The 23923-nt window shown below is 56.2% G+C and overlaps 1 protein-coding gene across 17 annotated transcripts in view; it reads left to right on the forward strand.

The window, feature by feature from the left end:
* Positions 1–23923, forward strand: part of Myo9b (myosin IXB) — a 90925-nt gene that overhangs the window by 23015 nt on the left and 43987 nt on the right. For all 17 annotated transcript variants that reach the window (XM_047530507.1, XM_047530510.1, XM_047530508.1 and 14 more), the window contains exon 3: positions 22694–22788. In XM_047530507.1, coding sequence (XP_047386463.1) covers positions 22694–22788 — 95 coding nt within the window. The remainder of the gene's footprint in view (positions 1–22693; positions 22789–23923) is intronic.

Here is a 23923-nt window from a genome sequence, read left to right on the forward strand (position 1 = left end):
CAGGAAGCAAAAAAGAAGAGACCAGGGTCCACTGTCCCTTCAAGGACACATCCCCATATGATCAGAAGACTTCCCTCTAGGCACCGCCTCCTAAAGCTTCTATCGGCTCTCGTAGCTCCCCGGCTGGGGACCAGGCCTTCAGCACGTGGGCCTTCAGGGGCATTCCAGATCAACACCGTAGCACAGCTGTTTCTTTTCCACTTCCCTGCCATGCTGTGACGCAGCCAGAGAGTTCTTACCAGAGGCCAGACAGATGGGCCACCCTGTTCTTGGGACTTTTAGCCTCTAAAACTGTGCGCCCAGTGAGCTGTGTTCTTTATAAGGTGCTTAGCCTCAGGTGTTTTGTTATAGCAAAAGAAAACAGACTAATAAAACCTTGTTTCCAAATAACGTCACACTTTCAGGCTCTGGGACTGAGAGTGTGGACTCCATCTCTGTTGGCGGGGGACACAGGTCAACCACAGTAGCCCCCCTCAAGTAACAAGCTGTGGCATTTTGTGCCTTTGACCCTGAGGGCCTCCCCAGCTCCAGTGTCATCGTGGGACCTGTGATTCCTGCCCTGATGCCGGTCCTGCCTCCCTGCCTGCACCTCCTTTCCTGCCGTAGCCCTGAGGGATTCTGGCAAGTTGTCCTAGACGTGGTGGATGGCCGTTAGTCACCCTTCGTGAGTCAGACGCCTGATCTCGTCAGACTGCCTCCTTGGGGCCTCCACAGCTTGAGCCAGCGAGGCCGATTTTCGCCAGCAGTCATAAGCTGCTCGAGGGAGGTGCCCACACGGGTTCCAGAAGGAACTCGAGCCAGCTCCAGGTCGTGGCGGCACACGTGCTTCCTGGGCATCTGCCTGCAGAGGCCCGGCTTTGCTCAGAGCTGGCTTCTCAGCAGGGGCTGCCGGGCTGGCTTTCTCCAAGGTGGGGGCCTCTTGGGCATTGAGCTGTGTTCAGATGAGACCAGTAGCACCTCCCCCCAGCAGGTGGGACAACCAAAAATGTCCCCAGACATAGTCTCTGTCCCCTGAGAACAGAATCTCCCCTGCGTGAGAACTTCCACCGTAGAACCACCCCGTGAGGCCCAGTCGCAATTAACTTCAGACGCTGAGCATGTAGATGCCATCCGCAGTCCCAGGCGCTCTGAGGTGACCCCGTTACTTTCTGGTAGGGGGCTCATTACTCGCCGTGTCTTGAGGCTGCTGGGTGTCAGGCTCTGGGTCCTGGCCCACCACCATCTCCGAGTCACATGGCACCGCTGCCTCCTTACAGATGAGGAAACTGAGCTGGCATGCGGGTTCCTGGTGGCCTCTGTCAACACAGGGCAGCAGTCAGTGACTTCCACAGAAACTCTCACAAACTGGAGGAGAAGTATTTATCCTCATTGAAACCAAAAGTCCAGAATCAAAGTGGGCAGGGTTGGTTTCACCTAGAGACCGAGGGAGAATCCATCCCCTACCTCTCTGGCCTTTGGTGGCTCTGGCAGTCGTTGGGGTTCCTTGGCCTGTAGATGTGTCACCCGATCTCCGCCTCCATCTTCATGTGGCCTCCTGCCCTCTGTGGGTCTCTGTGTCCCTAATCTCTTTCTCTTCTCGTCCTGGGTTTAGGGTTCACCCTAAATTATGGATGACCTCATCTTTAGACCCTTATCTTAATTACATCTGTAAAACCTTGTTTCCAAATAAGGTCACGGTCACAGCTTCTGGGGTTCAGGTCTTAGAAGTGTCTTTTTGGAGATTCTCCAGGCCACATGCCACATGCCACATGCCACAGGCAGCTGCAGCCATGCCGACGCGACCCTGCCTGGCCGGCTCCTCTCACGGCCTCTCTGTCTTTGACGAGGTTCTCCTTCCGCCTGTCGCAGGCTGCGGAAGGCGGGGAGCCGTGCACTTGCGGCATTCGGGGCTTTCTCTCAGCTCCCCGAAAGGAGAAGTTGAGTTGCTCTGAGGTTAGGGTATCACCAGGTGCCCGCCCCCAACCTCCTCGCCGTGCAGTTCTGACCAGAAAACAGGAAGGGAGCGATGGAGAGCCGGGCGTCAGCTGACGTGCCGCTGCTGCAGTCAACTGGCTGCCGCTGTTCCACAGGACACGGGGCAGCGGGGCCGAAGGCCTCACCCAGCTGGGAGGCAGCAGGCCCTTCCCACCTCCAGAAACGGGCTGTGTGCATGGCACCGTTGTCTCAGCAGGGCTCTGAGCCACCTCGGGTACTTTGTGTACCCTGGGGTCCATTGCCAGTTGTGGGCACCTCTTGCCAACCTGATGGTTCTAGATAAAGCAGCCTGTGGCATCACCTGCTGGCTTCCCCACAAAGATGCCCCTGAAATAGCCTTGCCCTCCCCTGCAGACTGGCGAGGCCCAGCAGGCACTCGCTGCGTCACTGTCCCCGCCACAGCCAGGCCTGGGCCCTCTCCTCTTTCCCGAGCAGTCGTGTGCTCCTGGTGTTGCATGGCGAGCGCGGGGCTTAATCGGAAAGCAGAAATGAAATGCCGATCCTTGCTCCCAGGGCCCAGGCCTCCAGTTAGCCATAGTGGCCTGGCCCACGCAGGGCGAGGAGGCTGAGGGACGGTGCCAGTGACAAGCTGCTCCCCACACAGAGAGGAAGTACCCGGCCAGACCCACCCGGTGCCTCAGGCCAGGGAAGGGCCTAGACCTGCCTCTGAAGACCCCAGATGAGCCTGTCCCGAGACTTCCTGGGGTTGATGCCCACGCAGCCCGACCCTGGGCCCAGCCTCCTTGGAGACTTCACAGGCCCAACCTTGAGCGACTCCAGACTCCACCAGCACCCCAACCCCTCCATCCACAGCCACAGCACCAGGCTGGGCCCATTTGGGCAGGTAACCCAGACCACAGTGTCATCATCATCTCAGGCCATGCCCCTCTCCCTGCGTCTGTGGGCCAGACACGGACAGGACCGCATCATCTCTGCTTCCTTCCTGTATCCTGACGTGGGCACACTGCCCACCCCCACCTCGGTTGGGGAAGCTAAGGCACACAGACAGCACGCCGCCAGGGTGACAGACAAGCTGTGGCACTGTGGTGGGCCAGCCCCCATGTTGCAGCTCTGCTTTGTCGAGGTGTAATCCACCTCCTTGAGGCCCAGGGTTCTGTGGCTGCCAGGGTTTGGCATGGTTTGAGTTTGCCCTTGAAGGTGCATGTGTTGGAAGCCTCATCCCCGGCGTGGCAGTGTTGGGACATGGTGGGACCTTGAAGAGGTGGAGTAGTGGGAAGTTGCTGGGTCGCGGGGGTGTGGGACCCTGGTCTCCTCCCTGGCTTCGGGTTGGGCAGTGTGACTGCTCTCTCACCATGCACTTCTGCCATGATGCCACACAGCCAGTGGGCCCTCACCAGAGCTGAACCGGGGCGCTTCATGCCCTTGAACCTCCAGGCAGTAGCCAAACAGACCTGTTCACTTTATAGAGTCATCCACCCGAGGCATTTTGCTGTCCTTATACAAAACAGACTAATACAGTGGCACTCGATGAACTTGGTATGCATCCTCTGGGCCTAGAACATCTTCACCACCCAGAAGGAGACCCTCCCCACCTCCCTCCCCCAGCCTCTCAGCTGCTTCCTGCCTCTGCATTTGCCTATTCTGAACACTTCCTATGAACGGAATGGTACATTATCTGTCCTTTTGCATCGTGTTTCCCAGGTTTGTTCCCCTGTAGCCTTTAGTTCTTTTCCAGGCTGAGTAGTGTCCACGGCGTGGCTGGACCACATTGGTTCCTCTGCTCTCCGCTGGGTCTGTGCTTGATTGCTCTGCTTTGGCCAGGCCCCTCCCTGCCCCAGGCAGGCCACCATCCACGCTTCAGTGTCCCCTGCCAGAGCAGTATCATGGGACCAGGGGTGTTTCCATGAAGATGATCCCGCTGACCCTCACAGAGGAGGAGAGCCAGGTCCCTGCCAGCAGCCTGTTGTGTGTGCGTGCAGGGCTGGAGCTGCCCAGCAGCAGGCTGGGGACTGGTGAACACCTGGGCACAACTGGGACGTCCTACATCTGCAGGTGCTGCCAAACCTGCTGAGAGACCCCAGCTGAGGAAGGGTCACCTCAGGGAGCTGTGGGGACAAGCGGGCCCAGGAGGCAACAGGAGCCTTTGCTCATGGCACCCCAAGGGAAAGCATCAAAGCCAGGCAGGAAAGGGAGGCCTGGGAGCAGCCCAGCCCCGCGCTGAGCCAGAGCAGTCGCAGGAGTCCCTGGGGAGAACGAGGCAAGGTTGAGACGTCTGCAGGGTGGGGCGAGGTGGCTGCTTGGGGAGCTCCGTCCAGGAAGCTGAAGGGTGTCCAAGGCAGCATTGAGCACTGGCAACTCAAAGATCCCCATGACCCCGCACTTGCCTTAGAGTTTATTTGGTCACGTGACCTGGTGGAGGGACTCAGACACCTGCCAGCGGGCATGTGCCTTCCCCTCACCTGTCAACCATGAGAGGAGGTGAGTTTGCCAGGAGAAACCAGTGTGGGGAGGGAGGCATGTGGCCAGAAACAGGCCTCCTGGGACCCCCTTCAGAGCAGATCAGACAAGGCTCGGGATGGGGACAGGGCCTTGGGAGCAGAAGTCACTGACATCTTGAGCAAGCAAGGAGAGATCCGTGTGTTTTTGTTTGACATCCAGTGACAGGGAAAGGCAGGCTGGAGCCTTTATTTCATGCCCATCTATGTCTCCCCGGTCTGAATGCCCAACCCAAAGACTGCCTGGCTGGTGTCTACACGGACACAGGTCCCTGTCAGGGCCTCAGCAGATAGCTTGGTAGGGGAGGGTGCTGGGGTGGCAGAGGAAGTGGCAGAATTGGGGTTCCCAGAAGACCCATCCCTGCCTAACCAGTGTTGTGCTCAAGCTGGCCCTGGCCACCTGCATAGCTGGCAACTGAGTGGTCATCAGTGTGAACTTGGGGTCACAAATCCATGGGGGCAGGAGAGTGGGAGGTGCAGATGGGGGTCCCCAGAGAACAAGCCTGGGTGGAGATACAGAGGGCAAAGGTGAGAAGTTCAGTGTGGCCTGAATCCGGGCTCCTGGGAGCCCTAGAGGGAAGTGGATCCCCTGGGAGGGGAGCGGGAGGGACATGGTGACTAGAATCCCATGGCTTACCCCGGATGTTTGCCTGAAGGCAGGGGAGGCAGTTTGTGGGGATCAACAGGGCAGCCCAAGGAGGATAGGAGCTGGGCAGGAACCCAGTGCAGGAGGCAGCACGGGCATGTCGTATCCCACGGGGACAAGAGGTGGAATAAGCCCTTGGATGGCGTCAACATCAGATCTCACAGAAACCTTTGGGGACAAAGGTCACACTCCTATTCTAACCCAAGTTCCCAGCCTGGACTCTGTTGACAGATTTCGGGGGCAGGATCATTCTCTATAATGGGGGGCAGGGTTCTGTCCTGTGCACTCTGGGGCTCTGGGCACCATCTCCAAACCTTGCCTGCTAGATGCCAGTAACAGCCCCACCACCAATTGTGACAACGCAAACAAAATGCCCTCAGATACCGGTAAGTGTCCCCTGTGGGGCACATTCACCCCAGTTAAACACCACTGTTTTATTTTTTTTTTAATATTTTGTTTTAGTTGTAGGTGAACAACTTATATGTGGTGCTGAGGATGGAACCCAGTACCTCACACATGCCAGGCAAGCGCTCTGTCATTGAGCCCCAGCTCCAGCCCAGCACTGCTGTTTCAGGTCAGCTGCTTGCAAAGAATGATTTAAGTATTACAGACATTCTCTGCCTAGATTTTTTTCAAATTATGGTGTTTTTTGGCAACAACATACCTTGGAGTTACACATCATCCCGACTATATTAAGCACCTTTGTGGGGTAGCTGTAGAGTAGAGGAGAAGTGGGGTACCTCCATTGTCATTCAGGAGGTGGCTGGTGCAGCTTCTTGCTCTCTGACCAGCCAAACTGGAAAACATCAGTTGTACCAGGGTACCAGGGTTTGATGTTCCTCCTAAGAGTCTGTTCTTCCAGGTTGACTTGGAGGCTCATCTTAGAGTATTATCTTAAAAGTTTGATGTCAAAAATTGCAGTTGGGGACCTCCAGCACGGAGAAGTGATGCACTCACAGCAAGTTTTCTTGCAAAGAAGTGTACAGTAGTCCCCCTTATCCAGGATTTTCATTTCTGCAGTTTCAGTTACCCATGGTTAACTGTGATTCAAAAATACTAAATGGAAAATTCCAGAAAGAAACAATACAGTAGGGCACAGTGGCACATGCCTATAATCCCAGAACCTGGAAGGCTGAGGCAGGAGGATGGCAAATTGGAGACCAGCATCAACAACTTAGCAAGACCATGTCTCAAAAAATTAAAAGGGCCAGGCACGGGGTGACACACCCCTGTGATCCCAACAACTCTGGAGGCTAAGCCAGGAGGATCGCAAGCTCAAAGCCAGCTTCAGCAACCTAGCGAGACCCCAAGTGACTTAGCAAGACCCTGTCTCATAATTACAAAGGCCTGGAGATGTGGCTCAGGGGTTGGGTGCCCCTGGGTTCAATCCCTGATACCAAAAATAAAAAGGGGACTCGGGTCATGGCTCAGTGGTAGAGCGCTTGCCTGGCACGTGCAAGGCTCTGGGTTTGATCCTCGGCACCACATACAAATAAATAAATAAAATAAAGGTCCTTTGAGAACTAAAAAAAAATTTTTTTTTGATAAAAATAACAAAAAAGGACTGGGGATGCAGCCCAGTGGTAGAGTGCCCCTGGGTTCAGTCCTGAGTACCTGAAAAAGAAAAACAGTTCATGCAGTTTAAATTTCTCACTGTTCTGAGTAGCATGATGAAATCTCACACTGTCCCACCCAGGCTATGAATGATGGTGTGGTCCAGCACATCCACGCTCTGTACTATGTGGAGGTGGGCCTGTATATCCATGCCTGCTGGCCTCCTGGGGACCTTAGAACGACCCTGTATCAGGGTCTAAGCACTGAAGCAGTTATCTAACGCAGTGGACCCTGGCTCCCTGCACGCTGGGTCTTCCCACCCTTCCTCCTACAGGTGGTGTTTTGAACCTGTGCCAGAAGTCGGCTGTGGTTCTTCTCTCCTTTAGGCATGTTCCCAAGAGGAAACAAACAGGAGTACTACCAGGGAAATGTCTCATTATCCGTGTCCAGAGATCCCCACTATGGCAAAGTCTCATACTATCAAGTTTGCTTTTTTGTCTGCTTTTTTCAAGTTTGTTTTTAGCATCTTTTCTTAATTTGATGTTTCATTTCTTTCTGTATATATCAAGGGTTGACAAATTACAGCTCACAGGATGAATCTGCCTGCACCTGTTTCTACAAATAAAGTTTTATTGGCACATGACCATGAGCACACATTTACTCTGGCGGCTTTCTCCTTGCCAGACTGGAGCTAAGGAATTGCAACAGAGACACCATCTGGCCAAGAAAGCCAAAACTATTTACTCCCTGGTCCTTTAAAGGAAAGATCTGCTACCCTCTAGTACAGTCTGCCCTTGGTATACCCAGGTTCTGTATCCACAGATTTCACACCCACAGGTTCAGCCCACCTGGATTCAGGTGTTTGAGGATACAGTTGCTTTGGTGGTTCAGGAGTACTCAGCTGGGTAGTGCCGTGCTCGCCTATACTGACACGCTGTGTGAGGCCTTGTGTATCTGTATTGAACACGTGCAGACTTTTTTCTTGTCATTATTCCCCAAACAATACAGTGTGCAACTATTTGCAGGGCATTTGCATTGTGTTAGACGTTATGAATCATCTAGAGGTGAACTCAGGTCAGCGGGGTCCTGCAGAGCTTCCACACAGTCCCACACACCATGGAGGAAGGGTGTCCATGGGGGCACAGAGTGATCCAGGGTGCCCAACTGTTGTGTCCCAAGGCCTTTCCTCAAGAAGTGCCTGGAGGCACAGGAGTGGGCAGTGACCAGCCAGGCTAAAGGCACAGCCCATTGGGTACGCCCTGTCCCTCCTGTACGGGCTGCCTTTCTGGCCTGCTGCGTGAAAGGGCAGAGCCCTGATGATCTGGAGTGATCTCAGGCCATTTTAGACCAAAGGGGAAGTTATATTTTTGGGAATGCCGCATCTAAGAGAAGGGTGAAATTATGGGGTTTATTTTAAGCACCCAAAAGTTCTCCTTGGAAATTGGAGCAAGAGTTGATTAAAAGCCAAAGCCTAGGTCTGGGACACCCCTGCCACAGTCCTTTCTAAATGTTCCAGGGTTTTGTCACACTAGGCTTTAGGCGATGAACAGGGTCCCCGTCTGTCCATCTGCCCACGACATCTGCCTCACTTTTTGGGTTGAAATGTGACTGGCATCTATTGACCACAGAGCCTGGTGGCTGATTTGCTTCCTAGTGATTACCCACAGTGGAGCAGTGGCCAAAGCATCCACGGTAGGCCCCGCCCTGGGCAGCCCAGGCCCCAGCATCACTGGAGCTGCCCCCTGAAATTTCCTTACAGGGACTCAGTCACTGCTGGCCAAAGCCAGCCCCTGGCACTAGGCCCTGGAGAGGCATATCCCTGGATCCCACCAGAGGCAGCCTGTCTTTGGGAAGCCCAGCATCACCCCCCAACCTCTGACCCACTCATCACCCCTTTAAGGGACAGCGAAGGACAGCAGGCTGTGCTTTGTAAACGGTGTGTGCAGTGTTCCACCCAGTGGCCAGTGAGCCAGCGGATCCCGCCCCAGGGCTGCTTGGCAACACTGAAAGATGGTCTTGACCCTCATATCTGGAGAGAGATGCAACTGGCATCCCCAGTGCGTGGAGGCCAGGGGTGGAGTACAGAATGATCCAGCCTGAGCGTCAGTACAGACTGCACTCCGTGTCCAGGGACTCTGCACCAGGGCTTCAGCCGACAGTCAGGGTGGGATGGTGTCTGTACTAAACAGGTACTGATATTCTTCTTGTTGGTATCGCCTTGACAATGCAGTAAAACGGTGACATACTTGGCATTTACATCGTATCAGGTTTTATTAGTCGTCCAGAGATGACTTAAAACCTTCGGCAGGGTGAGCATAGACAGGTACTCTGCAAAGACTGCACCATTTTATATAAGGAACAAGCATCCTTGAATCCTGGGGGGTCCTAGAGCCAGTCCCCTGCAGATACTGATGGATGACAGTGTTCAGCTTGCATGTCAGAGCAAACGCAGCCACAGACAACGTGTGTGTGTGTGTGTGTGAGCACTAAAACCATTTCTCATCGCTAAACGTCAGGAAACAGATTATAGTAAATACAGATTCATCTCAATTTATGATGGGGTTACATCTTGGGAAACACCTGTGAATTTAAAGTATTGTAAGTTGAAACACCACCCCTACAAAAGAAGAGAAAGAAAATGCATTTAATGCAGCCTGTAGTATCAGTAAGCTTTCTGTCACTGTAACAAATACCTGCAGTAATCAGCTTATAAAGAGAAAAGGTTTGTTTTGACTCACAGTGTTGGAGGTTCTTGATCAGTTGGCCTTGTTGCTTTTAGGTCTTTGGCAAGGCCGTGTGTCATGGTGGAGATGTGTGGCAGGGCAGAGCTGCTCACCTCATGTCCAGGAAGTGACAGAGAGGAAAGGACTAGGGTCCACAGTCTCCATCAAGGTCATGCCCCCGGGGCCCAAAGACCTCCCACCAGGTGGGTCTGCTCTCATACCACTGAGAAGTCAGAAAGCGGAGCCGCCGCAGATAGGGCCATCTCTGTGAAGGACAGAGCTGTGTCCCATCCTGCACTTCACTGTCCCTTCGCCAGGCCCCAGGTGTGGCGCTTAAGGAAAGGGGAGAGACTGGCAGTGGACCTCGGCCTACTCTGTCTCTTCCCAGAGCCTCCTTGTCCTCCTAGTGAACCATAAGCCTGGGCCCTAGGGCGTGTGTCTCCCTCGTTGGGATCAGGAATCCCCAGAGTTATTTTTTAAGAATTCCAATTCCTAGGACTGTGTGCTCAGTGGTCAAGCGCTTGCCTAGCACGTGCAAGGCCCTGGGTTCGGTCCCCAGCACCACCAAAAAGAACGCTTTGTGGGAATTCTGCAGGTCTGGAGCGGGGTCCCAGGATTGCTCTCCACAGGTCCCTGCAGCCCGACCCGATCCTCAAGCCTTTCTCCCCTTGCCCCATCCCACCAGAGGAGCACAGGAGTGGCCACGTGCCGGGGCGGGGCAGGGCAGCCTGGCAGTTGCGACTCTCTTTGCCCACTGCTGGGAGGGAGGGAGCCCCAAGGTGACAGGGTGCTGGTCCCAGGCATGGGGGGCAGACCCAGGGGGAGCCCCTGCCCCTGGTGTGTGGTCATAGCACCCTCGCAGAAGGTGCAGGTGCTCTGGAGTCCCTTTCCTTAAACGTGTAGACACCCAGTTTTGCTGCGCAGAAAACACCAGGCTTTGCTCTTGTCACCTGGATTGGCACCTGGGTCCATACAGTTTAGGAATGTGTAGGGAAGCAGGTGTCATCCCAAGATGACATCTGCCCAAGGAGCTGATCACTTGCAGAAAGAGCCTCCTTAAACCCTCATCCTGTTACTAGCTGAGGCTGGCTTCTCCCACCATACAAGGGCGCGGCACGGAAGGCGCAGGGTTTCGAGAGATGGTCAGAAGTGAAGGGGAGGCTGGGGGCGCTGCCCAGTGGTGGAGCGCATGGGGCCCGGGCTCCGTCCCCAGCGCTGCAGGTGACGATAGTAGTGATTCCTGTGTCAGGTCACAGAGAAAGCAGCCAGATGTTGCGGAGCTGTCGGAGCCATTCACACGCACTGCAGTAAAGACCACCCTTCCGTAAGGAAAAACAACTTTTAAGTAAGCTTCTATTAAACGGCTCTTGGACAAAGGGGAATCAAATCTTGGATGAGTTTTGATTTTAGAAGTTACAGATTCCTGAAAATCAGTAACATCAGAATCCATGCAATGTAATTAGAGCAGTCATAGAAGGGCACTATGTCATTGTAAATATTGTATTCATAAATAGGAAAATAAGTGAATTAATATCCCCACTCAAAAAGAACCAAGGAAGCCCAGTACTGCAAGAATGCCCAGTGGCACATACCTATAATCCCTGCTACTCAGGAGGCTGAGGCAGGAGCACAGCAAGTTCAAGGCCCGCCTGGGCAATTTAGCAACACCCCATTTCAAAATCGTAGAAGAATGTAAAGGGCTAGGGATGAGCCTCAGTGGCTGAGCATTTGCCAGCATGCTGGAGGCCCTGGGTCTGATCCACAGTATGGTGCCTCCAGAGCAAGAGAGGAGGAGGGGAGCGGGGAGGGAGAGGGAGAGAGAGGCGATCCAGTGAAGCCAACTCCAAAGAATGGTTTGGGCATTGGGGGTGAGGTAAGCCCTCAGGGAAACTTGATGGATTCCTCAAATATTTCCACAACCCCAAAACCAAGCAGGACCCTCCCCATCAAAGTTCCATCTGTTCTTACTCTTCCTGTGATCTAGCACATGGTTTGGTGACAACTTAAACCAAACTCTGGTGCAATAGGAAAGACAGTAGCTTGTTCTGTACTTGGGGGTTTTGTTGTTTTAGGATTCTGCCGCCCACCTCCGCTGCTCCTGAGGTGCTGCCGAGTGTCTGGCCCTTGGTAGGAATCAGTCCAACTTAAAGGGACATGTCCTTGGCCCTGGGCGTTCCTGCTCCTTTGTCAGTGTGAGCCAGTTCCTCCATCCGTCCATCTGTGCTGACAGTGGTGCCTCTTGCGCTCAGGGCACTGAGGCAGGGAGCTTTAGGGCCCATTGTCACTCAGCTCTGCATCCCTGACGGCCGTCCTTAGTTCACCTGTGCTTCTGGGGCCTGGAGGACTGGCTTTTGAGAGCCCTTGGGCAACAGGAAGAGAACAGAACCCCGCGGAAGCTGGGTGTGAGCCAGGTCCTGGAGAGCCTCCACTTCCTCCTCTGCAAAGCAGGGCGCCATGAGGTTGCGGTGAGTCCTCCACTTCCTGCCTCTGCATCCGCAGGCGACCAGAGCCTGCCCCTGCCACCTGCACACGGAGGGGTGCCAGGGTCCTGTCTTCACCCCACCTCCCCAGGTGTGACACCCCTCACCTCCATTACTTCCCCATCAGCTTCCTTGTCCCCACCACCCCCGCGCTCCTCGGCAGCTCTGCTGACGCCATGCATCACCCAAAGCACGTGGGCCACACTCTCACTTCCTCGCCGCCCCCTGCAGCCCAGCAGCCTGGCCTGCGTCTCCTCCACCCCCATTCCCGTCTCCTCGCCTGGCCCTCCCTCAGTCAGAGGACCCTGTGGGCCTGCCCTCCATGCTTCCTGGCCTGCTCCTCTGTGTCCCCACCATGCCTCAGGGGACTGCTCGCCTGTTCTGCCTCCCCAGCATGACAGAGCCCTCTCCTGGCCTCGGGAGGAGTGGCCGTTGAACTGAGTGTCCAGAGCACTGGCCAGCACACTTCTCACGGGCCCGGGTGGTCAGTGTGTTCAGCTGCTGGGCCACCCGGTCTTGGTCCCAAGGACCCGACTCCCCTCTTGGAGCACCGCGGTAGCCTGGGCTGTGCCTCCACCCTCTGTGTGCCAGTGAAACTTGATCGACAGCCGCCAGAAGTTCAATTTCATATCATTTCCACGTGTCACAGCCTAACAGTCCTGCATCCCCTAAGATGTGGGTATGTTCCAAGTATCCGCCTTAGGTGGTTTTGTCCTTGTGTCTGCATCCTAGAATGGAGCTGCACTCACCTGGGTGGCGTGGCCAGAGGCACAGGTGTGGGCACCCCTGGTCACTCCCGAGTCCTTGATGAACCAAACACAAGAATAAATCAGGCAGAAAAAAATGATGTCCTGCAGAGACTCGGGTCCCCTGAGACCGGCCAGGCCGCGGTTCCCAGTGAGCGAGAAGTGCGCTAAGAGCGATTAAAAGTTGGCATGGTGAGTTGGGGCCAGCAGGGCAGCCATTCCTAGTCCCCCTTGTGGGAGCAGCTGTCCTTTCGAGTGACGGCAGGAGTACTAGGTTTGGGTACGGCACACGTGAGGAATGTGTTGCTCTGGGACATTGTGGCAGCTGTGATGTCACTAGGCCATGGGAACTTTTCAGTTCCATTGAAAGCACATGAGACCAACGTCATTCAGTCATTGACTGAACATCATCACACGTATGACTGAATTTTCGCTCTGTCCTAACTACTGAGCAAGGAAGCAGCCACAGGCCATGTCTGTGTGCACAGGTGGCCCCATGGAGGACTCTCGGAATGGGTTGGCAGGGAGTGTGGAGGGTCCTCAAAAAGTGAAAAAAACAGCTCAGCAGATGGAGGCAGGAGGATTGCGAGTTCAAAGCCAGCCTCAGCAACTTAGACCCTAAGCAACTCAATGAGACCCTGTCTCTAAATGAAACACAAAATAGGGCTGGGGATGTGGCTCAGTGGTCGTGTGTCCCCGAGTTCAATCCCTGGCACCAAAAAAAAAAAAAAATGGAACTACCCTCTGACCCCACAGCCCACTACTGATATGTATTGAAAGGCGGTGGACCAGTGTGTCCAGGAGACTGTGCAGGGCACGTTCCCTGCAGCACCAGTCACCGTGGCCGAGAAGCGGAAGCAGCCCAAGGGTCCAGCAGCTGGTGAATGGATAAAGAAAGTACACAGAGGAGACAGCGCCATGCTGTCGCGGCACTAAAAAGAGGGCAACCCTGTCATTGGTAACACCACGGGTGAGCTGGAGACCATTTGTGAAGCGAAGCAGCCGGGCACAGCCTCACCCACGTGGCCTCCTCTCCCGTGACTGTGACTCTTGATGGCATTGTTTTCTCCTGTGCTTGATCCCGTCCCACGTTTGTTGCAGCTGTGTGCGTGCTCGTATGTGCACGTGTGTGTGCCGTGTACCCATGTGCAGTGGGCTGCGCCCTTGGGTTCTGTACACTCAGATCCTCCTAAGATGTCCCCACTGATGGAATCGCCCAGCAACGCTTTCTGTGGATCATGTTCCCGTCTTCTCGTTTTGCGGTGCTGGAGATTGAACCTAGGCCTCCTTAACCACTGAGCCACATCCCCAGCCCTTTCTTTATTTTTATTCTGAGACAGACTTTCGCGAAGTTGCTGAGGCAGGCCTGAAACTTGTGACGCCCTGCCTCAGCCTCCTGGTGCTGCGTGCCCTTCACAGACCCATCTTGGGCAGCATCCGACTGTCCGTCGCCTGGCCCTTCCCAGGCTGCTCCACCAGCCGGGTTGCACCGGCCATCTCATTTCATCCCAGACGCCGAGGTGTGGCAGGGGTTTTCTGCAGCTTCCATCTTCCACCTTCTTCCATCTCCTAGGAAACCCAAGGGCCATGAACTGATTTCCCTAGATTGGTACAGGTGACTGTCATTAACCTTAGGACTCCTGCTGTCCCCCAAGCCTTCAGGACCTCACCAACTAGAACCCTGCCAATGCAGAAAGGGGCCAAGAGCCCAGGAAGTCCTGGAGGGTATTTCCCTGGCATTTTCACAAAGCAGAGCCCGAGTTCTGAGTGGACCCACACAGCTGTTGGCTCAGCAAACCCAGCAGAACATGCCCTCCTGGCTTCTTGGGCCACCAGAGTGGGACACAACCCATGGGGCTCCTGTGTCCAGCACAACCTTGGAACAAAGACACCTCGAGGGCCTCCTGTGCACTCAGGCTGCCCTGTGCTCAGATTGGAAGCTCTCAGTCCATGTCCCCAGATGGATGCCACCTGCTTAGTGGCTGTGGACCGAGCATTTGAGATAGGAAGTTGTGCTGGAATGAACTGGATGTGATGGTACATGTGTGTAGCCCCAGCTACTCCAGGAGGCAGAGGCAGAAGAGTCACTTGAGACCAGGAATTGGAGACTATCCTGGGCAGACCTCAGCTCTGAAAAGGAAACCCTAGGAGCTTGGAGGTGGCCTGGAAGAAAAATCATGTGGATCTCAAGTATTGGGGACACTGTGCTAGTGCCAGCCACCAGACCCTCTTCTGCACCACGCAGAGCTCGCCGTGCCTCCCCTGCCAGAAGGAGAGGGCTCCTGTGGGCCAGGAAGCGGGGACTTCGGGCTCCTTCCCGGACACTTCATCATGGCCTCATACTGGACAGTGTGCTCTTCCCAGCCGAGGCCTCGAGGGGCCTGCGTTTGTCAGATGGTAGGACGTCAGGGAGCATGGCTCATGGGCTGAGGGGACAGATTCGCCCACGTATGGCATCGAGGCCTGGGCGGCTCCTGGGGTGGTGACCCAGGCCCTGGCTGAGGTAGGCGTGCCTGTGCACCAGGGAGGCACTGCCAGGTCCACGCATGCCCAGCACAGAGCAGGTTGATAGATGGGCCCGTCAGCTGTCACTAACAAATCCCGAGGTGACCCCGCACACACAACAGGCGTTGCTTTTGCCTCTCAGTTTCAGCGCTTCCACAGTCAGCGGCCCTGTTGCTCTTGTGCCTGGCAAGGTGGCACATGGCCCCTGCCTCGTGACCAGGAGCTAAAGCAGAGAGGAAGGATGGGTCCCACAGTCCCCCTCAACCCTCAGGGGCCCCGCCACCTTCCGGTCGCACCGTGCTGCAGTCAAGCAGGGGAGACATTGGCCATCCAGATGCAGACCACAGCTGGAGTGGACAAGAGGACGAGTCCCTGTGCCTGAAGGTCCACTCTGCCACCCCATGAACACCGGCCACAGTGAAAGACCAGAACTTCCCAGAACTTTCTAGAACTTTGTCCCAGCACTGATGGCACAGGTCAGTCTGAGGGCAACAGGATTGTCCCACTTCAGTCTCACTGAAGGATGTCCACCTCTCTGCAGGGTGGGAATGGGAGGCCCAACCTGGGCCTCGCCTGTCTGCACGAGAGACCGCAAGTGCGCAGCCTGCCTCCAGCCCATCCCATGGGACTTTTGGGGTTCTGGAATCAGGGCAGAGCGCTGTCGGCCGAGCCAGTGTGTCTTGAGTCCTGGTCAGTTTTCTTCTGGAGTGTGGGAGAGGCCAGCTGTGAATTCAGAGAAGTCTAGAAATCTGCCTGCCTGGCTGCTGCTGTCTGGATGAGACATCTCCACTTGTCTACCTGGACAGGTGTGGCTGCAGGTGGGGGCATCCAGGTGTGTCCAGGAAAGCAGGCCGAAGCTGAAGGACCTGTCTAGCTGCATCTGGGACTGTGGGGGGCACAGCATCAGAGCGTTCTGGACCGACAGGCCAGATGTGGGCCGGGAGTGGGACCCGGGCCACGTCAGCCTCCTGCTCTCAGACTCAGGGTTTGGGCTGACCTCTGCACCCCGGTTTCCCCTCCTACTGGGGATGGCAAGTCTGTGTTCTAGAGGAACACGAGGGCAAGAGTCTCGAGTCCACAGCATGTGGACTCAAGTGGGCTGGCGCTGGCCACAGGTCAGTGTTCGCCGTCATTGTCACTGCTCGTCCTGAAGTGTCCCATGCAGTCCACCTGAAAGAGAGCCAGGCTCTCAGAGAGCGGTGTCTGGAGGGGTAGGGGCAGCCCTGCGGAGGAAAGAGAATGTGCGCTCTGGAATCTGTGCCTGAGGCGGAGCACTCAGCTCTGGGTGTCGCCTGCCAAAGATTCTTTTGTGGACCAAACTTCAGCTGGGCTCCTGAGCCTTCTACAGACCCCTCTGTATATGGGTGGCCCTGACTTAGCGATGGCACAGCGCCGCAGAGACATGCAGACGGAGCACGTCTAGTCACGGCTACTTGGAACCGTGACTTGGGTCTTTTCTGGGCTGGCCTTTTGCCGTCCAACTCTCTCTCTGCTGCCAGCCCCGCGCCCTGGGGGAGCCCCAGGCAGTAGCGTGCCGCGTGACTGAGCCTGTGCTCAGAGGGAGGTGGGCTCTGCAGTTTTGCTGTGTGATATTTTCAGCTCACAGTGCGTGTGTTGAGATGTAACTCCGCGGTAGGTTGAGGAACATTGTGAAATCCAGTCTTAGCAGGAGCCCTGCTAAGTCAGTTTAGCAAGACGGTCCCCTCCCCCACAGGCTCCACACAAGTCCGCCCCTCCATATCTGATCGCATTCCTCCTTCCCACCATCCCAGCCCAGGTCCGATTGCCCGCCTGTCTTCAGCGTGAATCCTGTTGGGTCGGTTCAGCCAGGACCCCGTACCCCGAGGGTTCCTCGCAGTGCTGATGGTCTACTGCCCCGCCCCGTCCTGCCCCGCGGCGGTCAGTTTTAATTTCTGGTGCTCTATTCAGCGGGGAACCCGATCTGTGTTCCCCGCTGCCAGAGCCCAGTGTAGGGGTCCTGCACAAATCGTGACGATTCTGGACCGTTTTCCTTACTGTGCTCTAATGGGCATCATTGAATACAACTCGCGAATAACTCCCATTCCAGTCACCTGAGGGCAGGTGCAGTGGCACACACCTGTCATCCCAGCTACTGGGGAGGCTGAGGCAGGAGGGTCACACGTTCCAGGCCAGCCTCAGGAACTTGGTGAGATCCCGTCTCAAAATCAGATGAAAAGGTCTGGGAGTGTAGCTCACTGCAGAGTGCTTGCCTGGTTCCCTCTCCAGAACCAACACACACAGCGTCTGTGTTTGAGGTCGACCACGTGTTTTGAATCATACATGCATCCTGCCGCCCGGGTATGTTGAACTAAGGCGCATGTGCATTAACTCACATACTTAGCATTTTTTATGTAAGAACGCTTAAAACCTACGCTCTTGGCCATTTTCACAATCCACTGTTGTTGGCATAGTCGCCGTGTTGTGTAGTAGGCCTCTTGAACTTATACCTCCCAAGGAACTGAAGTCTCGTGCCTTTGACCTGCACCTTCTGAGTGCGACCTGCACCTCCCGAGTGCGCCCCCAGCCCTGGCACCACCTTTCCACTCTGCTCCGAATTCCATTGTCTTTGCTTCCACATGTGAGTGAGATCATGTGACATTGTCTTTCCTTGTCTGGTTTATTTTGCTGAACAATGTCCAGCAATTTCAACCACGTTGCTGTGTGTGACAGGACCTCTCTTTTTCAAGGCTGAGTAGTGTTCCATGGGTGTACATGCTGTTTTCTTTCTTCACTCGCCGTTGTTTCCTTTTCCTGGCTGTTTGGAGAGTGCTGCCCTGGAGGCGGGGTGCAGCCACAGCAGGATGCTGACTGCATTTCCCTTGGGTGCACACAGCCACGGGACTGCTGGCTCTGACCAGGCCATTTTTCTCTAAAGCACAGAGTTTACATATCATAAAAGAGGGAGAAGTGTTTCCTGAGAAAGCAGAGGCCATTCTCCCATCCACGTCTCACCGGGCCAGTGGGGCTTCTGGCCTGGGGACAATGGCATTAGCGTATGGCCTTTCCAGTCCCTGTGCCAGACTGCATCGCATCATTGCTGACACGGGGCCCACTTCCCCTCTCCTGCCCACCCTCAACCCCACACGATCCCTGCCGCGCACGGCAGCCTCCGCTGTGCCCTGAGACCGCTGCCCCAGCTGCCCGGGAGCTCCATACAATAGCACCCCTGGCAGCAGCAGGCCAGGCGGGCCAGCATTTCCTCCTCGGATGTATAATAGCACCAGCCGGATATTTTTAGACGGGCTTTGAAAAGTCACAGTGTGTGAGACCGCATACCAGACACATGAGGTCACAGGCCCAGGAGCAGCCTCAGCCTGCTCGGTAATCGCAGAACCAGAAAGCCAGCCCTGGGGGGCCTAGGTGGTGGGGAAGAACCTCCAAAAGCCCCGCCTCAAGTCCCATGGGCATTCCCACTTGTCTGTCCCCAGACCAGGCCTGGCTGTTACCTTGGAAGTTGCCACAGAGACTTGTCCCCCGGGGGCAGGGGCGTAAGTGAGCCCTGGGACTCAGGTGTGAAGAAACATTTTTGCGGCAGGCAGATCCTGGACTGGGGCACCAGGGGGACCTCAGCCCAGAGGCAGGCCTGTCCCCTGCCGCGGACGCCCCAGCACCTGCAACGGAGCCTCACACGGGGACAGGCCTCCCTGGCCATCTGCTTGTGATTAGGACCCCGGGCAGACTTGGCGTGTCCTTCCCAGAGTTTCTTTAGGTGGACTTCGTAGACCTCACCGAGTGAGGCCGACTGGGAGCCTGGGCCCCAAGGTGGCTTCCTCAGGTCTCAGCACAAGGCCAGCCGACATTGTGCTGTGTCCCCACAGAGCAGGAAGGAGGCCTGGGCCTGCCTGTGTGCTGGGCTCTGCCCCCAGGCTAAGGCGCATCTCCTGCCTGAGTCCCAGACCATGACCCTCGGGGTCTTCTGAGCCCCTGAGGAAACAGAACAGTGCCTGGAGCCCCCTGGGGCTGAACTCTGGAGAAAAGAGAGGCTAAACCCAGAGGCATAGCTTTGTTTACCTGAACATAGCCCTGGAGCACAGGGTGGGTGCGTGGGGACCCTCACTGAGAGGCGAAGGGCCTGGGGCCCCAGGAAGCCGGCACTGTGAGTTGGTTATGTTTCCATCCATATACAGCCGTATGCACGGCCCACGTGGCTGCTGCCCTCTCTGGATGGACCTGTCACTCCGGAGGCCAGGTCGCCTCTCTGGGGCCTTCTCCTTATCACTTCCTGCTTGGCAGCTTGACTCAGGTTTCACCGCACAGCCCATGGCCGCTGCTTGCTTGTCCCCGTGCCATCAGCCAGTGTGATCAGTCCGTGCAGGGAGGAGCGTGGCCCTCGTGTGGGCCCACCTCCATCTTGGCTTCAGACTCTGCCCAGGCCCCACTGAACGCAGCCGTTCTTCTAGGACGCATCTGAGCTTCCACTGAGAGATGTCTTTCTCTGGAATTCTCCCTCAGGCTCCCACACAAAATCCGTCATCCATTGTCTTAGTCCATTTTCTGTGACTATAACTAAATACCATGGACTAGGTAGCTTAGAAAGAATAAGCGTTTACTGAGATCTAAGGTCGAGGGGCTGCATCTGATGAAGGTCCTGCTGGTGAGGACTCTGGGCAGAGTCCCAGGGTAGCCCAGGCATCACATGGCAAGACAGCAGCTGCAGGCTTAGAGGCCCGCTCTCTCTCATAAAGTCATCAAAGACCCCACCCTCACGGCCTCATCTGATCGCAGTCCCAGCTCCTAACACCTCACGAGGCAGGTTGCATTTCAACATGACTTTTTGGGGACCTTCAAACCATAGCTGTAATAGATGTGTGACAGAATGCCATCAACCCGGCAACTGACACGCAGGATGCGTTTCTCAGGTTCCAGAGACTGGAAGTGAAGGTGAGGTGCCCACGGACCTGGCGTCTGAAGTGAAGGTGAAGGCCCACTTCCTGGTTCACAAGCAACACCTTCCGGCTGCGTACTCATTTGTTGGAAGGCATGAGGCGGGTCTCTGGTTATCTCCTTTCTCTTGGGCTGGGACTGACCCCAAGGGCTCCTTACCACAGAGTCTCACTGGCCTCAAGCTTGCGGTCCTCCTGCCTTGGCCTCCCAAGTCACCGGTTTCAGGTGTGCGCCCCCATGCCCCACGTGGTCATCTCTTCTCAGGGCACTAGTCCCATTCATGAGGAGCCCCTCTCCTAATGCCAGTTGAGTGTCACTTGGGACCAGAAGTGTTTTGGATTTTGGATCTTTTCAGACTTGAGAATTTTTGCATTATATGATGAAATCTCTCCGGGATGGAACCCAGTCTAAACACGAAATGCATTGATGCACCCTATGCACCTTAGACATGTGCCTGGGATAATTTTATACACTATCCTTAATAATTTTTGCCTGAGTGGGACACATACTTGTCCCAGCTTCTAGGGAGGCTGAGGCAGGAGGATTGCTGGAACCCAGCCTGGACAACAAGAGAGACCCATCTCAGAAAGAAAGAAGAAAGCGTGTATACATACACACACGTACCCCACACGAGTTTTCTTTTGTTTTGTTTTTAATCGTGAAACAGGTTTCATGATGAGGCATTTTCCACTTATAGCATCACATCAGCCCTCAAAAACTTTCAGTTCTTCCAGTGGCTCAGGAAGCTGAGGCAGGAGAATCACAAGTTCAAGGCCAGCCTAGACAACTTAGCAAGACCCTGTCTCAAAATGAAAAAATAAAAAGGGCCGAGGGTTTAGCTCAGTGGCGGAGCGCCCGCGGGTTTGATCCCCGGTACTGAACAAGAAAATGAAAATCTCAGCTGGGCTGGGGCTCGGTGGAGGAGCCCTTGCCTGCCATGTGTGAGGCCCTGGGTTTGATCCACATAAAGTAAAGTGAAGGCACTGTGTCCATCTACCAAAAAATCGAAAAATTCTTAAAAAAGAGTGTCTTCCAGTTTGACCCCTGTGTGCTTGGCACCACCCCCACCCTCCTTCTCCACTGCCCTCCTCTCCCCCAGCTGGAGTGGGACCTTGACAGTGGCCTTGCCACCTCCTCCCGTGACCTTACTTCCTCCCGGACTCCCTGCGTGGCTCAGCCTTCTCAGTGGGAGCTTCCTCGGCCCAGCAGACTTCTCTGTCCCCAGACTTCCCTTTCTGTGTGAGACCTCACAGTGTCACCTCCTCCTGTCCCCCACCCCAGCCCCTGGGACCAGGTTATGGGACCAGCTCCGTCTCTGCTGTTCCTCTGCCAGGCCCCATAGCCTCTCCCTTCCTTCCCGGGGGCCTTCCCTGCCCCACACTCTGCCAAGACTCCATCCCAGCCTTACCTGTCTCTGACGCCTCTGGTCAGTGGGTTCATGGTTGGAGCAGTCCCTGGGCACCAGGGAATGGGGGGGGTGTTTTGTCTTAATCTGGGTGTCGCCTGCCAGGAAGGAGCCCCAGAGGGGACCCTGCAAGCTTTGTGCTCTGGGCCTCACACACCTTCCCAAAACCTGGGTCCGGGTTGGAGAAGTCGCCCTGTGAGACAGGAATGAGGTGCTGACCCGGGCCAGTGTGGACAGACCTCAAGGACATGATGCAGAGTGAGCAGCTGGACACACGGCCACGTAGCACACGACGCAGCCGATGTGGAGGGTCCAGGACAGGCGGATCCAGAGACGGGAGCAGATGGAAGCCACCAGGGGCTGGGATGGGGAGTGACTAAGGGGACAGGGCTTCCTTTAGGGGGATGAAAATGTTCTGGACTGGATAGAGGTGGCACGGCACAGCGTCGGGAGCGGCCGAGTGCCGCTGAGTCCTGCTCTCGTCTTCCTCCTGGACCGCCTGGCTCTTCGCGTGGGCCCAGCTGCCTCTGCTCTCCCCTCACGGAGCCCTGAGCCCAGGCCAGCCCCAGGTGCAGCTGGAGAGCTGAGCGCCATGGAACCCCCTTTGGCTCAGGGACACTGAAATGTGCAGTTCCCGTGTCACACAAAAACAGGACGCGAGCCAGATTTGGCCATGGTTGGTGTACCAGACGAACACGCAGGTCGCCAACCTCGAACTGAATGCTCTGCAGGGGCGCAGAGTGGCGTTTCGGTCACACTCGAGACTCCTGCCACTCCTGAAGCAGTTCAGTCTGACAGCAGCTCCCGTGGCATCGGGGTCACGTCACCAGAGGAGCGTTAAGCTTGGGCGATGCAGGTGGTGCCCTGCACTCTGTCGCCTCACGTGGCAGCTTGAGCCTCCAGGGTCTTCACCTCCAGGGAGTTCCTGGAACCCGTCTCCCTGGTGTGGAGGGACTGTAAGGAGAAGCCTGCCAGCTGCCCTCTGCGATGGTGTGCGTGCTGGGGCTGGACCCGGGGCTCCCACGTGCTAGGCACAGCCCACCCCTGGCCACACCCCTGCCCAATAGCTGGCATGGTCACTGCCAGAGCCTTAAAACTTAGCTCTCCACACACCTGGTCACGGAGACCAAGGGCACGTGTTGGGGTGCACCTTGGCTGTGTTTTCGTTCTTTGCGGGCCCCTGAGTGGCGCCTCAGGCTGGCTCTGTGGACAGGCGCTCGGTGTCAGAGGTCATCCTGCCATCTGGGCCGAGGCCTGCGGGATGCCGCGCGGTCTGAGCCCTGCCTTTGTCCTCTGCAGGCCTTCGGGAACGCCAAGACCGCCCACAACAACAACTCCAGCCGGTTCGGGAAGTTCATCCAAGTCAACTACCTGGAGAGCGGCATCGTGAGAGGGTGAGTGGCCCTCGCCCCTGACCAGGGCCGCTGGGAGCCGGGGACCGAGGTACTAGTGCATCCGCGGGGGCACGGCCGTGATGCTGGGTAGGGGCCCTGCCACCAGCCCGCCCCACTGCGAGTGGGATTTGAAGTCTTGGCAACGTCTTCACAGTGGGTGGAGGTGAGGAACAGGACGAGGACTGCTGAGCTGGAGGCGCTGGTGTGGTGGCGTTTGCCGAGACCAGGCTGCTTTCTAATTTGATAGGGGAAGGGGTGTCACAGGCAGAGTGGGCGTGGACTCTGCCATTGGCCAAACACGTTCCTCTTGAGCCGTGCTGGATGGCGGAGTGAGGCACTTGTCCAGGGCAGTCCTGAAGGACGCCCCTGGAGGGACGTGTGGACAGATTTGGGCGGGTAGGCAGCGGGTGGATAGATGGGTGAACACGTGGGTGGCTGGTAGGAGGCCCGACGGGGGGGTCTGTGGGTGATGACTGGGTTGACCTGGATTAACCTGCAGGCAGGTGGGCGGGTCTGTGGTGGTCCAGGGACAGCATCCAGCAGGGCGCTGCTGGCTCCTGGCCAGAACCCTCCGCACAGCTGCAGAGGCTGGCGTGAAGGTCTGGGTGGCAATGGTTTGTCCAGCCCCGCCTGTGGTTCCCCTGCCTGACCCTGACCAACAGGTGTTCAAAGGACGGTTCACAGGTGGACTTGAGTGCAGCTGTTGTGCACGCAGATCCTTCAGCCTCTGGATTCTTCCCTTTTCCCCGCTGCCCAGGCTCCATGGGCAGTAATGAGGGGACACGGGAAGAAGCCCTCAGTGAACCCAGGGTCTGCGCTGGCCCCTCCAGGCCTGTGATGGCCCGGGCCTCAGCCCCCACAAACCCCTGTGGTTCCATCAGCTGCTGGGCAGTGCCAGCCGTCTGCACTGGGCATCTGAGCCCTGCTAACCAGAGGCCCTTGCGGCCAGCCACCCGCCCTCCAGCCTCACCTGTCCTCCTTTTGGCCCCACGTTTTTTTTAGATGTACATCCTGGGGTCCCGTGTGGCCCAGGGATAGCGCGCTTGCCCAGCAGGCGCTCGGCTCTGGTCCCCAACCCTGGCACCACAAAGACGTCATAGGAAAAGACAGGAACTGACACTCTTGTCGTCCTAGA

This window comes from Sciurus carolinensis, chromosome 17 (genome assembly GCF_902686445.1).
Source record: "Sciurus carolinensis chromosome 17, mSciCar1.2, whole genome shotgun sequence".
NCBI lineage: Eukaryota > Metazoa > Chordata > Mammalia > Rodentia > Sciuridae > Sciurus > Sciurus carolinensis.